Here is a 14,497-nt window from a genome sequence, read left to right on the forward strand (position 1 = left end):
TGCTTGTATTTTATTTACATTATTTTTTTCTTATCAATTAAGGTATAAACAGCGCCGGCCTACCTATAGTATACTTTAGATCTGAATAGAACGGGCGTAAGAAGCTCATTCTTATAGAAGGTACCTAATAATGTGTTAAGTTAGCCAGCTAATACGGTTCATTATGGTACTACAACAGTAACCTTGGCTAAACAAGGGGAACGTGACACTATGACTCCTTTTGATACTGCAACAGCCACCGTGATAAACTAGGCAACGTTTCACAATGGTTTATTCTGATACTTTAATAGCAACCTTGCCAAAACCCAGGCATGTGACACTGTGGCTCACTCTGATACTGCAACAGCAAGCTTGCCAAAACCCAGGCATGTGTCACTATGGTTCATTCTGACACTGCAACAGCAGCCAAGGCTTTTGGCAAGCCATAACCCGGGCACGTGACACTATGGCCCATTCTGATACTGCAACAGCCACCGTGACAAACTCGGCAATATTTCATTGTTGTTTGTTTTGATATTATAATAACCACCTAGCCAAAAGTCAGGCATGTGGCACTATGGCTCATTCTGATACTGCAACAGCCACCGTTACAAATTAGGCAACGTTTTACTATGGCTCATTCTGATACTGCAACGCAACCTTACCAAAACCCAGGCATGTGACACTATGGCTCATTCTGATACTGCAACAGCAACCTTACCGAAACCCAGGCATGTGACACTATGGCTTATTCTAATACTGGAACAGCAGCCTTACCAAAACCCTGGCACGTCACACTGTTGTTCATACTGATACTATAACAGCAACCTTGTCCGAACCATGGCACGTGAGTCCTGACACTATAGCCCATTCTGATACTGCAAGAGCAACCTTGCCAAAACCAGGCATGTGACACTATGGCTCATTCTGATACTGCAACGGCAACCTTACCGAAACCATGCATGTGACACTATGGATCATTCTGATACTGCAACGGCAACCTTACCAAAACCATGCATGTGACACTTGGCTCATTCTGTTACTGCAACGGCAACCTTAACAAAACCCAGGCACGTGACATTATGGTTCATTCTAATACTGCAAGAGCAACCTTACCAAAACCCAGGCATGTGACACTATGGCTCATTCTGATACTGCAACGGCAACCTTACCAAAACCATGCATGCGACACTATGGCTCATTCTGTTACTGCAACGGCAACCTTACCAAAACCATGCATGTGACACTATGGCTCATTCTGATACTGTAACAGCAACCTTTCCTAAACCTAGGCACGTGACACTGTGGCTTATTCTGATACTGCAACGGCAACCTTACCAAAACCTAGGCACGTTTCACTGTTGTTCATACTGATACTATAACAGCAATCTTGTCCAAACCCTGGCACGTGAGTCTTGACACTATGGCTCATTCTGATACTGCAACAGCAACCTTGTCAAAACCCAGGCATGTGACACTATGGCTCATTCTGATACTGCAACGGCAACCTTTCCAAAACCCAGACACGTGACACTATGGCTATATCTGATACTGCAAGAGCAACCTTACCAAAACCCAGGCATGTGACACTATGGCTCATTCTGATACTGCAACAGCAACCATACCAAAACCCAGGCATGTGACACTATGGCTCATTCTGATACTGCAACGGCAACCTTACCAAAACCTAGGCACGTTTCACTGTTGTTCATACTGATACTATAACAGCAACCTTGTCCAAACCCTGGCACGTGAGTCTTGACACTATGGATCATTGTGACACTGCAACAGCAACCTTGCCAAAACCCAGGCATGTGACACTATGGCTCATTCTGATACTGCAACGGCAACCTTTCCAAAACCCAGACACGTGACACTATGGCTATATCTGATACTGCAAGAGCAACCTTACCAAAACCCAGGCATGTGACACTATGGCTCATTGTGATACTGCAACAGCAATCTTTCCAAAACCTAGGCACGTGACACTATGGCTTATTCTGATACTGCAACAGCAACGTTTCCAAAACCCAGGCATGTGACACTTTGGCTCATTTTGATACTGCAACGGCAACTTTACCAAAACCTAGGCATGTGACACCATGGCTCATTCTGATACTGCAACAGCAACCTTTCCAAAACCTAGGCACGTGACACTATGGCTTATTCTGATACTGCAACAGCAACCTTGTCAAAACCCAGGCACGTGACAGTATGGCTTATTCTGATACTGCAACAGAAACCTTGTCAAAACCCAGGCATGTGACACTATGGCTCATTCTGATACTGCAACGGCAACTTTACCAAAATCCAGGCATGTGACACTATGGCTCATTCTGATACTGCAACAGCAACCTTTCCAAAACCTAGGCACGTGACACTATTGCTTATTCTGATACTTCAACAGCACTCTTGTCAAAACCCAGGCATGTGACACTATGGCTCATTCTGATACTGCAACGGCAACCTTTCCAAAACCCAGACACGTGACACTATGGCTATATCTGATACTGCAAGAGCAACCTTACCAAAACCCAAGCATTTGACACTATGGCTCATTCTGATACTGTAACAGCAATCTTTCCAAAACCTACGCACGTGACACTATGGCTTATTCTGATACTGCAACAGCAACCTTTCCAAAACCCAGGCATGTGACACTATGGCTCATTCTGATACTGCAACAGCAACCTTTCCGAAACCCAAGCATGTGACACTATGGCTCATTCTGATACTCCAACAGCAACTTTACCAAAACCCAGGCATGTGACACTATGGCTCATTCTGATACTGCAACGGCAACCTTACCAAAACCTAGGCACGTTTCACTGTTGTTCATACTGATACTATAACAGCAACCTTGTCCAAACCCTGGCACGTGAGTCTTGACACTATGGATCATTGTGACACTGCAACAGCAACCTTGCCAAAACCCAGGCATGTGACACTATGGCTCATTGTGATACTGCAACAGCAATCTTTCCAAAACCTAGGCACGTGACACTATGGCTTATTCTGATACTGCAACAGCAATCTTTCCAAAACCTAGGCACGTGACACTATGGCTCATTCTGATACTGCAACAGCAACCATACCAAAACCCAGGCATGTGACACTATGGCTCATTCTGATACTGCAACAGCAACCTTTCCAAAACCCAGGCATGTGACACTATGGCTCATTCTGATACTGCAACAGCAATCTCTCCAAAACCTTGGCACGTGACACTATGGCTTATTCTGATACTGCAACGGCAACCTTACCAAAACTTAGGCGCGTTTCACTGTTGTTCATACTGATACTATAACAGCAACCTTGTCCAAACCCTGGCACGTGAGTCTTGACACTATGGCTCATTGTGATACTGCAACAGCAACCTTGCCAAAACCCAGGCATGTGACACTATGGCTCATTCTGATACTGCAACAGCAACCTTGCCAAAACTTAGGCACGTGACAGTATGGCTTATTCTGATACTACAACAGCAACCTTGTCAAAACCCAGGCATGTGACACTATGGCTCATTCTGATACTGCAACAGCAACCTTGTTAAAACCCAGGCATGTGACACTATGGCTCATTCTGATACTGCAACGGCAACCTTACCAAAACCCAGGCATGTGACACTATGGCTCATTCTGATACTGCAACAGCAACCATACCAAAACCCAGGCATGTGACAGTATGGCTCATGATACTGCAACGGCAACCTTACCAAAACCTAGGCGCGTTTCACTGTTGTTCATACTGATACTATAACAGCAACCTTGTCCAAACCCTGGCACGTGAGTTTTGACACTATGGCTCATTGTGATACTGCAACAGCAACCTTGCCAAAACCCAGGCATGTGACACTATGGCTCATTCTGATACTGCAACAGCAACCTTGCCAAAACTTAGGCACGTGACAGTATGGCTTATTCTGATACTGCAACAGCAACCTTGTCAAAACCCAGGCATGTGACACTATGGCTCATTCTGATACTGCAACGGCAACCTTACCAAAACCCAGGCATGTGATACTATAGCTCATTCTGATACTGCAACAGCAACCTTAACAAAACCCAGGCATGTGACACTATGGCTCATTCTGATACTGCAACGGCAACCTTACCAAAACCCAGGCATGTGACACTATGGCTCATTCTGATACTGCAACAGCAACCTTTCCAAAACCTAGGCACGTGACACTATGGCTCATTCTGATACTGCAACCTATAATGCATATTTTATGTCACCCGTCATTCAATCTGGAATCTGTATTTTAAAATGTCTTCATCTGTTGTATTGATACAAATGCCAAGCAAAAATTCATAATATGTCTATGTCATCCCTTTGATGGATTGAAAAAAAAGATCCTACGATAGGTTATTGAAATACCCAAAACAACGAATATATTTAATTATCCCAGACTGTCACAATTTACGGTTGTGAACAAAATATACTTAATAAATTTTAAATATGTCTTCACAAAATGATATTTGGATATTTTCGTTGGACGTCAGGAAGTCGAGCGGGCCGGATGGCATTTCTCCAATCGTGCTTAGAACGTGTGCCCCTGAGTTCACGCCGGTGCCAACGCGTTTATTCCGGCACTCTTATTCCAAAGGCGTAGTCCCTGACTCATGGAAGTCAGCCCTTGTCCATCCGATCCAAAAAAAAGGAGACAGTTCGGATCCGGCAAACTACAGGCCTATTGCTATTACCTCCCTGCTCTCCAAAATCATGGAGAGCGTAATTAGCCGTCAGCTCTTGGTATACCTAGAGGGTCACCAGTTGATCAACGACCGACAATACGGGTTTCGCCATGGTCGGTCGGCAGGTGATCTTCTGGTATACCTAACACATAGATGGGCTGCGGCTATTGAAAGCAAGGGGGAAGGCCTGGCAGTTAGCCTGGATATAGCGAAGGCCTTTGGTCGTGTATGGCATAAGGCGCTCCTCTCTAAACTTCCATCATTTGGGCTTCCCGAGAGCTTGTGCAAGTGGACCTCCAGCTTCCTCACTGGGCGCAGCATACAGGTCGTTGTCGACGGACATTGCTCGAACCCGAAGCCCGTGAATGCTGGAGTGCCCCAAGGCTGTGTGCTATCTCCTACGCTGTTTCTTCTGCATATGAATGATATGTTGGACACCTCCAACATTCATTGCTATGCAGATGACAGCACTGGTGATGCCGTATACACGGGCCATGCACGTCTCTCTCGGGAAATCGTCGACCAGTGTCGGGAGAAACTTGTGTCTTCTATCGAGTCCTCTCTTGAGAAGGTCGCGAAATGGGGTAAATTGAACCTTGTCCAATTTAACCCCCAGAAGACTCAAGTTTGCGCGTTTACCACTAAAAAAACCCCATTTGTCGCATCACCGCTCTTCGACAACACTTCCCTAAAAGCCTCGCCTAGTATCGGAATACTGGGTCTCGAAATCTCGAGCGATTGCCAATTCCGTGGCCATCTGTAGGGCAAAGCCAAATTGGCTTCAATGAAACTGGGCGTCATTAATAGAGCACGGCAATACTTCAAGCCGGCCCACATTCTAGCGCTGTACAAAGCGCAGGTCCGGCCACACATGGAGTATTGCTGTCATCTCTGGTCTGGCGCACCCCAGTATCAGCTCGATCCATTTGACCGCGTGCAACGCAGAGCAGCGCGAATTGTCGGGGACCCAGTACTCTGTGAACGGCTGGATCACTTGGCGTTACGTAGAGACGTCGCTTCATTGTGTGTCTTCTACCGCATTTATCACGGGGAGTGTTCCGAAGAGCTGTTTTACCTAATTCCTGCCGCCGAATTCCACCTTCGCACGACACGCCACAAGTTAGGATATCATCCTCACCATCTGGATGTGTGGCGGTGCTCCACAGTGCGGTTTACAAGGAGCTTTCTTCCACGTACTACAAAGCTGTGGAATGAACTTCCTTGTGCGGTGTTTCCAGGACGATACGACATGGGTACCTTCAAAAAAAGCGCGTACACCTTCCTTAAAGACCGGCAACGCTCCTGTGATTCCTCTGGTGTTGCAAGAGAGTATGGGCGGCGGTGATCACTTAACAACAGGTGACCCGTACGCTCGTTTTTCCTCCTATTCCATAAAAAAAAAAAAAAATTGACGAGAGACTAGTTCTGTGCTTAGTGATCTATTGTGACTGTAGGAAATGAGTCAAACTATTTTTAAATAAAACAATTTATTTACATTCAATGTACAAATTTGAAAATTCTTACATTACTGCATATGACAATTATAATACAGAAATTATTCAAATGTACAAATAAAACTACCAAATGCACAATTGGCTATCTATCTATTTATAATATGTCTAGTCTCTAGTAACATTATTTAAAATCCATATATTATGTGATCCATCAATCTATCTTGTAGGATGCATTTCAATATGTCAATGAATTTACAAATTTCTTTAGTATAGCAGACGCATCTCTGTCACATACATACAAATAACAATTTAAAACATAGAAAAGAGAGATTATCTATTGAAACACTCAATATTGGTTATTGAAATGCCGAAAACAGGAAATGGAGCAACTATTAATCGCGGATCGCAAATTTATGAAAGAGATAAAGTAGAGCGGGCGAGCACTACAATCCTTTGAAATTGCCACACTTAGGCTCAGATTTATAAAGCGTACTTACGTCCATTCCCAATATTCAGTCTATCTCCGGTTGTGTCCTACTTGAGATAAAAAATCGTAACAATCATTGACTTTTCTGTCCCAATAAAGTTATCGACGGTAACTCGTCATATCCGTACACGCTGTCTGTCAATAAGACGACGTATAGCTTACCAGGGATAGAAGTTTGTATGGAAATTGTAAAAGTGATCTGGCGATAAGAATGACTTGTCGGGTATATTGGGACAGCTTCAGATTATTGACAGGTAATTACTGACAGTAGAAGGTAGTAAATTATCTCAATCTGTTGATAGTATATTGGGAACGGCCGTTAGACTTTAACTTAAGTGTGATAAAACGTAAACCTAACTTTTGTATTGGGCTGTCTTAGCTTAGCTCAGGATAATTTCAGCTGTGAAATGACTATAAAATAGAAATCAAAGATTATGCTAAGCTTATACTCACTTGGCTAACTCAGGGTAGGTGTTTCTAAATTTTCTACTAAAGCTAGAAAGGTAACGTCAAACTTTCGCGAATTTTATATTCAACAGCAATTTACCGGCCTAAACTTTAGGCCGGTAGATGGCTGTGTATTGGCTTTAGGTCCCAAAGTACTATCAATCGTAACATACCTGTTTCGTAAGTATTGATTTTACAAGTTGAATTTTTCTTGTTTACTATTTTAATTACACTGTTCGATATCATTTGAGAATAATCCTTACGGGTTATAATAAGAGACAAATTCAATCCGTTGGGTCATTTAGTGACTGAGCTTGAAAATAAACATTTATAACATAACTATAACAAGCAATACAACCATGTTATTGGTCGACCAAATTGAATCGTGACCCACCTTTCCTACAGTCATAAAAAACAAGTAGGTCGAAATTCGCTTGAACATACATTTCCTAAGTAACTATTATTATTTTATTAGGCACTGACAGTCCATCAATTGTCATACATATCAATGGTGCACTGGACTGATGGATGATTTTAAAAGAATTATCAGCAAAGTGGATACTGATTCAATTTTGTCAATGGTACCTAATAAAAAGTATAACATTGACTGCTACGACGTATAGTTATTATTTGTACCAAACGATAATATACTTATATTTGTTCAATTGTCTTCTCTCCCTTTGCCTCTATTATTTCATCGTGATTCCTCGTTAACGCGTCATTTTTCTCAGACGAGGCCGATTCTAGCCCTTTATTGTAATATTTTTGCCTGAAATAAATTATTATAAATATAATATCAATATCATTAATTAGTGAAATAAGTTATACTGATTAATACTCAACACAATATTTTGTAATGTGACGTGTAATGAAAAGTGTATGTTATACACTAACCGCAAACGAACATGGCTGACTCCTGGAGGTCTACTCGCAAAATCGACAACGATACATAAGGAACGATACGATAATACTCCGAATATATCGCAACTATCCTACTCTAACAAACGTTCGAATTCCTTGTCGTTTATCGTTACCATAGACTAATATTTTGATTATTTTACGATGTTAGTGTGAATGAAATATGTTCAAACCTAAACATTATCTGTGCTATGTCGCTGTTAAGTGTCAAAAGTCAAAACATAGTTTAGGCGCTAAGGACCATGCCAGACTCTGCACCACCAATTTGGTATCATTTACACATAATGTAAATGTTAAAAAAATATGTAATTAATATAATATGACCATTTAAAATTGAATAAATAATACAAAACTTGCGGATAATAAAATGTAAAAAAAGTAACTCAACCCCTCTCGTCGACTTCCTATTTCTCAGGCGGCCATTTGCATTATTTCTACGCATAAACGATCAACAAAATGACTTAAATGACTTAGTAGTAAAAAAATCCTGTTGAATAGTAAATCACATATAATTATTTCAATAATATTTATTAAGTATGTATATTGTATGGCAAATATATCTATACAACTTGAAACGATAATCACATCGACAGCCTAGAAGGTGTCGTTGAGATTATCGTAAAAGTGACGTTTGATTATTTGTGAAATTCGAATATTCGTCTCTGACATTTTCAACTAAGAGTAGGGATAGGACCGATAATATCGAATGTTTCGTTCGTTCCATCATCGTTTCGACATTGATTACGACGTAACTAAGAGTAGGATTCGACACGACTAATGCGACGATTTATCGAATATCGATTTTAGGAGTAGGCTGTCTAATGTATGTCTGGTCTAATGTCGCAACAGAGCCCTAAAGCAAAGCTATTACATACACCCATAGAGAAGTGATGATAACTATTGAGTGATCACTTCGTGCTGTTATTCACTACAGCTTCCTCAAATCCTGTCCAGCAGCAGCAGAAGTATGTTGTACTGAGCCCGGGACAATAATGGTGAAACAGTAGGGAGCCATATATCGATCACCATTATTAAGGACTACTTTTTAAGTTTTTCTGTAGAACGAAATTCCCTTGAACATACATTTCCTAAGAAACTGTTATTATTTTATTAGACACTGACCGACTACCAATTGTCATACAATCTCTTTCGTGCAAATATTGTAACTGTTTTTTATGATTTTTAATGACAAATCTTGCGCTATGCTTTCACGATAGTACCAAACCCTTTAAAAATAGTGCGCAAACACCGCTAAGGCGGAATTTAGTGCTCGAACGATGGTGAGCGTCGACGTCGGTCAAGCGTAGCTATAACAATGAAAACATATGAACGTGTACAGTCCGGCTCTGATGAATTGCAACGCGCGTACAGCTACGTCGCACTGACGAGAATCCGGCGTACGTCGGTCCGCTGACGCGCTTTGGCGATAATATACTACAATTATAAACGTGCAATCAGCTCGATCCATTTGACCGCGTGCAGTGCAGAGCAGCTCGAATTGTCGGGGACCTAGCGCTCTGTTAACAGGCTGGATCACTTGGCGTTGCGTACAGACGTCGCTTCATTGTGTGTCTTCTACCGCATTTATCACGGTGAGTGTTCCGAAGAGCTGTTTAACCTGATTCCGCCGCCGAATTCCACCTTCGCACGACACGCCACAAGTTAGGATATCATCCCCACCATCTGGATGTGTGGCGGTCCTCCACACAGGGCGGTTTTCAAGGAGCTTTCTTCCACTTACTACAAAGCTGTGGAATGAGCTTCCTTGTGCGGTGTTTCCGGGACGATACGACATGGGTACCTTCAAAAAAAGCGCGTACACCTTCCTTAAAGGTCTGCAACGCTCTTGTGATTCCTCTGGTGTTGCAAGAGAATGTGGGCGGCGGTGATCACTTGTACGCGTACGGGTCACCTGGTGAGGTGACCCGTACGCTCGTTTGCCTCCTATTCCATAAAAAAAAATCAAGTTTGCTGTCAGCTGAGCACCAAACTCAACATAGTCAGCGCGTATGGTACGCGCTACCCTCGACCGACGTCAGCGCTGACTGTCAATCAAGCACTAAATGCATCCTAAAAGGCCCGGCTCCTATGATTCCTCTGGTGTTGCAAAAGTGGGCAGAGATGATCACTTACCGACCAGTGAGTCAGGTGACTCTGACACTCCTCTGTTTTCCCCTTACAAAAAAGAAATTCTTTTTATAATCATAGTCAGAAATGACTCATAGTAAACCAACACATAACATTGATAAGTTAATCACAGCTACACGAGTGTGAAATATTAAACATAAAAAAAAATTCATAATGTAAAAGTGAGCTCATATACCTAGTTTCTTTAATTGTATATAGAGATTTCCTGATATCAGCCATACTGACTCCAGATATTTTCAATACTGCTATGATACAGATGCCACCAACTAAACTTAAAGCAGCACCTGAAACAAACACCCAGATATTATTAAACCAACAATCAGCGAGATCGAATCAGAAATGAGGAGATCCGTAGGACAACCAAAGATACTGACATAGTCCAAATGATTGCGAAACTGAAGTGGCAGTGGGCAGGGCACATAGTTTGAAGGACAGATGGCCGTTGGGGCAGTAAAGTCCTCGAATGGCGAACACATACCGGAAGACGCAGTGTCTGATGTCTTCCGGCTGATGATGATGAGTCAGCACATTTGATCAGTATTGCCATTTAAGAAGTATAATAGATAATATAATAGATCTTGATAGGCCACTTCACTCATTTTCAAAGTGAAAAGAAACCAAGTTACATATCATGAAATAAACAATGTTCTATTGGACAAGTTTATAAGTAAGCCCGTTAATAGAATAAGTAATGTAAAATGTGTATATTTATAGGGTTTAATAATACATATACCCAATATATGCATGTAAATAAGTTCTTATCATTAAAATTTCGTACTAAAAATTTTATTATATTATAGTTAAACAAGCAAATAAAAGCTATTTCCCTATAATCCAATTACATACAATCTTACATACATTCAATCTTAATAATATCATAAAATGTGAAAAGAAATTAAGAACATGTATGTCGCTTGGATCTATGAATGACACTAGTCTTTTCCTATAGTAAAGAGTTCAGTTCGGGCTGGACACAAGTTGGGCGGATGTTAATATACCACCATGTGCTCACTTGAGTTTAGATAGGTGGACAATGTACTGAATTGCATGTATACAAAGTTTCTGGCATGTGCTCACTGTTCGTAACACTATAGATTTATTAAAGCACCACTTAGTTTAATTCCAGAATGTATATGTATTGTAATTTACAGTATTAATTGTTACACATTTTAAAGATGTGTGAATCTTTTAGAATTATTTTTGAGGTTAGTTCATACACTAGTACCGCTTCGGAATCAAATGGTGTTTTGAGAGAGAAGAAACAGCACAAGTTACTCTCATAGCATTCATTTTTGTGTTAGTGGAAGGTCTATCTGTGAACAAATACATAATCTTACCAAGACCAGCTCCTACCATGGAGGCAGCAAGACCCAAGTTACACTTATAAATAGCACCAGTGATTGTCCCAGCCACTACATACTCCAGAACTGAATTCTTATCTCTGTAGACAGATATAGTTGTCGCTACCAAGCTGAAAAATATAAATGAACAATTATTGACAATGTAGATATATCCTGCTAAAATTATAATAAAATATATAATCTAATATATAAAATTCTCATGTCATGGTGTTAAACATTGAACCCTCCGAACCGGCTTGACCCATTCTCATGAATTTTTGAGTGCATATTGGGTAGGTCTGAGGATCAGACAACATCTATTTTCAATGACCCTAAATGTTAAGAGTGGTCCACACGAAATTTTTTTTTTATTTATTTGACATTTTTTTAATTTGTTTGATTATGAGTCAGCATTAAAAAATACATACAACTTCAAATTTTCACTCATCTACGATCAACAGTTACTTTTGTATCGCGATTTTAATATCGGCAATACAATGTTTGCTGGGTCAGCTAGTAATATATATACAATTGTAAAAGCAATCGCCTAACAATAAACTTATTGACTTGACATTCACTCAAACACCCATAAAATGTATCAATAAAATTCAGAGAATTTTTGAACATATTTTAATAAGAAATTTAAGAACACAGCAATGCCTGTAAATACACATGAAATTTCATAATGCTTATATTGATGATTTATTAATCAATGTATGAAAATGACAGATAATATTTGGACTGCAGATTGCCTTTATAATCACTACTGCACGAGTTTTTATCGATCATATATACATAAACAATGCAGCTCACTCTCAGCACAGTCTCATTCATGATAGCCAAATATTCTGACTGTTGAGCCACACAAAGTTTAAACTAATCACAACACAATACAAGTTTGCCAGCAACTCCAGTAAAACCATTATCATGTGGTCAGCTGTTCTGAAAAGCTGTTTCACCTGATTTCAACTGCTGAATTCCACCTTGATATAACACACCCCAACACAAATTAGGATATCATCCTCACCTTCTAGATATGTGGCGGTTGTTAAGGAACTTTTTTCCAAAGTGTGTACACCTTCCTTAAAGACCACAAACACTCTTGTGTTGCAAGAGAATATGGGTGGAGGTGATCACTTAACACCAGTAGACCTATACACTCATTTGCCTTCCTTTTCCATAAAAAAATCTAAACAAAAATAATGTTACTGTGATAGTCCACCTGTGGCCAAGGGGACCTTGAACTATTAAAGTTTATATTTCCTGTCAATAAAATTCTTATTCAGTTACAGAAGTCAGTCCATACCTGTACAAGCCTGTGAAGAATCCAAGTCTCCAGCCCCATTTGTAGCCTCCCTTAGCAAAAGCTATTGTTACATAGTCTTGGAGTTTTTTCTAGAAGCAACAATTAAATTTGATTTATTAATAAAGTTATATATCTATACTAATATTATAAAGCTGCAGTGTTTGTTGGTTTGAACGAGCTAATCTCTGGTACTACTGGTCCGATTTGAATGATTCTTTCAGTGTTGGGTAGTCCATTTAATCCATGTAGTCCAATTTGGCCATCATCCATTTATTGAGGAAGGCTATTTTTTTTTTTCAAAATTAGGGATCCGTAATAAAATTGCTATTTTGTAACACAAGGTGTAAAATCGGAAACCTATTTTTGTGTGCGCTGCAAAAACTATTGACAATAGAACAAAATGATGTACAATATATATATAGGCAATATTTTATTACTTATAAAACTATCGCGTTAATTATACTTTTATGGCAAAACAATGTTTGCCGGGTCAGCTAGTTTAGTTATAAATTTGGAGAAGGCTTTTACAAGGGCTCCATATGTACAACAGTACAGGACAACACTAATATTACTTTTAAGCACTTAGAACCTTACACTACTAACAATAAATCATACAGAAAAAAAATATATTTAATTGATGTGCAACGGTAAGATATATTCTTATTGTTATTATTAATTTGACATTATAACTAAACACTATAATGTTATTATTATGATATAACTATGTATAAATCATGTAATTTTAAGTTTACTAATGAACAATACCTTTATAACTTAAATATAACTTTTATCAATAATTTCAAAACTAAAGACATTGAATGCATGAAATCAGAATAGCTACCTTAAACTAATAATATTATAAAGGGTACCTTTGCTTCAAATGTGGACTTAAAAATAGTTGCTTGATTATTCTCCAAAAAGTATAAATAGGCATCCCTTGATTTCATGAAACCTCCATATATAACACCAAAAAATACACCAACCATAGAAGCTTGTAAAACATTGTGCATTTCAAGGGAAACTTCATCAGAGTCGCTGTAATTAAATTGTTCAGGAAAAATTTAAATAATAAAATAAAAATTGCTAGAGTTAAATTCAATGTCAAAGAAATTGTAGTCTCACTTACATTAATATATTTTTTTAAGATAATAGGAACAAAAATTGTTTGACACAAACAATGAAAAAATATTACATGTAAATTTAATTTGATTAACAAATTATTGCATTCATAATATTGGCAAACTTTAGCAGGCAATTTCATAAGTTCCTTTATAAATCTTGATTTGTATCCAGGGTATGTGTATATGAAATCTATTTATACTCACTTCGTACTATACATTTCCTTTACTCTGTCCCAACCAGTTTTTGCTGCTGGTGATTTTAATGGTTCCAGCAAATTATAGTCATTTTCATTATTAGACTTAATAAATGGTATTATGACACCCGATGGAATAAGACGCTGGGCCGTTTTGTAGAATATTCTTCTGTTAAATGGTCTAAACATTTTATACAAATACAGTCCTTCAAAACGTAAGAAACATTTAAGTTTACAATTTACATTATAGCGAGATAATTTGCGTGATTAAATAACATGTATTCCTAAACTAAAGGCCCTTATTTATGTTATTCTATGTAGATTTATTCCTATTTTATATGTTTCTTTAAATTTAATTTTTTGTGCAAAAAATGACAATACTGAACCCACAGAAACAGAATGACAG

At 39.2% G+C, this 14,497-nt stretch overlaps 1 protein-coding gene across 1 annotated transcript; it reads right to left on the bottom strand.

Moving 5' to 3' along the window:
- Positions 1–6,146: 6,146 nt before the first annotated feature.
- On the bottom strand, positions 6,147–14,497 carry LOC126969792 (RPII140-upstream gene protein). The gene is made up of 6 exons (XM_050815360.1): positions 14,102–14,497; positions 13,646–13,811; positions 12,777–12,865; positions 11,468–11,601; positions 10,306–10,414; positions 6,147–7,833 (listed from the first exon to the last, which is right to left on the bottom strand). The coding sequence occupies exons 1-6, from the start codon at positions 14,278–14,280 to the stop codon at positions 7,716–7,718; spliced, it is 795 nt and encodes a 264-aa protein (XP_050671317.1). The 5' UTR covers positions 14,281–14,497; the 3' UTR covers positions 6,147–7,715.

Source organism: Leptidea sinapis, chromosome 1, assembly GCF_905404315.1.
Source record: "Leptidea sinapis chromosome 1, ilLepSina1.1, whole genome shotgun sequence".
NCBI lineage: Eukaryota > Metazoa > Arthropoda > Insecta > Lepidoptera > Pieridae > Leptidea > Leptidea sinapis.

Excerpts from the sequence above, each read along its gene's own strand:
- LOC126969792 (XM_050815360.1), bottom strand. The coding sequence starts at position 14,280 with ATGTTTAGACCATTTAACAGAAGAATATTCTACAAAACGGCCCAGCGT. Across the intron at positions 12,866-13,645 it reads AGTCCACATTTGAAGCAAAG|AAAAAACTCCAAGACTATGT; the intron begins GTACCCTTTATA and ends TGTTGCTTCTAG. Across the intron at positions 11,602-12,776 it reads TTCTTCACAGGCTTGTACAG|CTTGGTAGCGACAACTATAT; the intron begins GTATGGACTGAC and ends TATATTTTTCAG.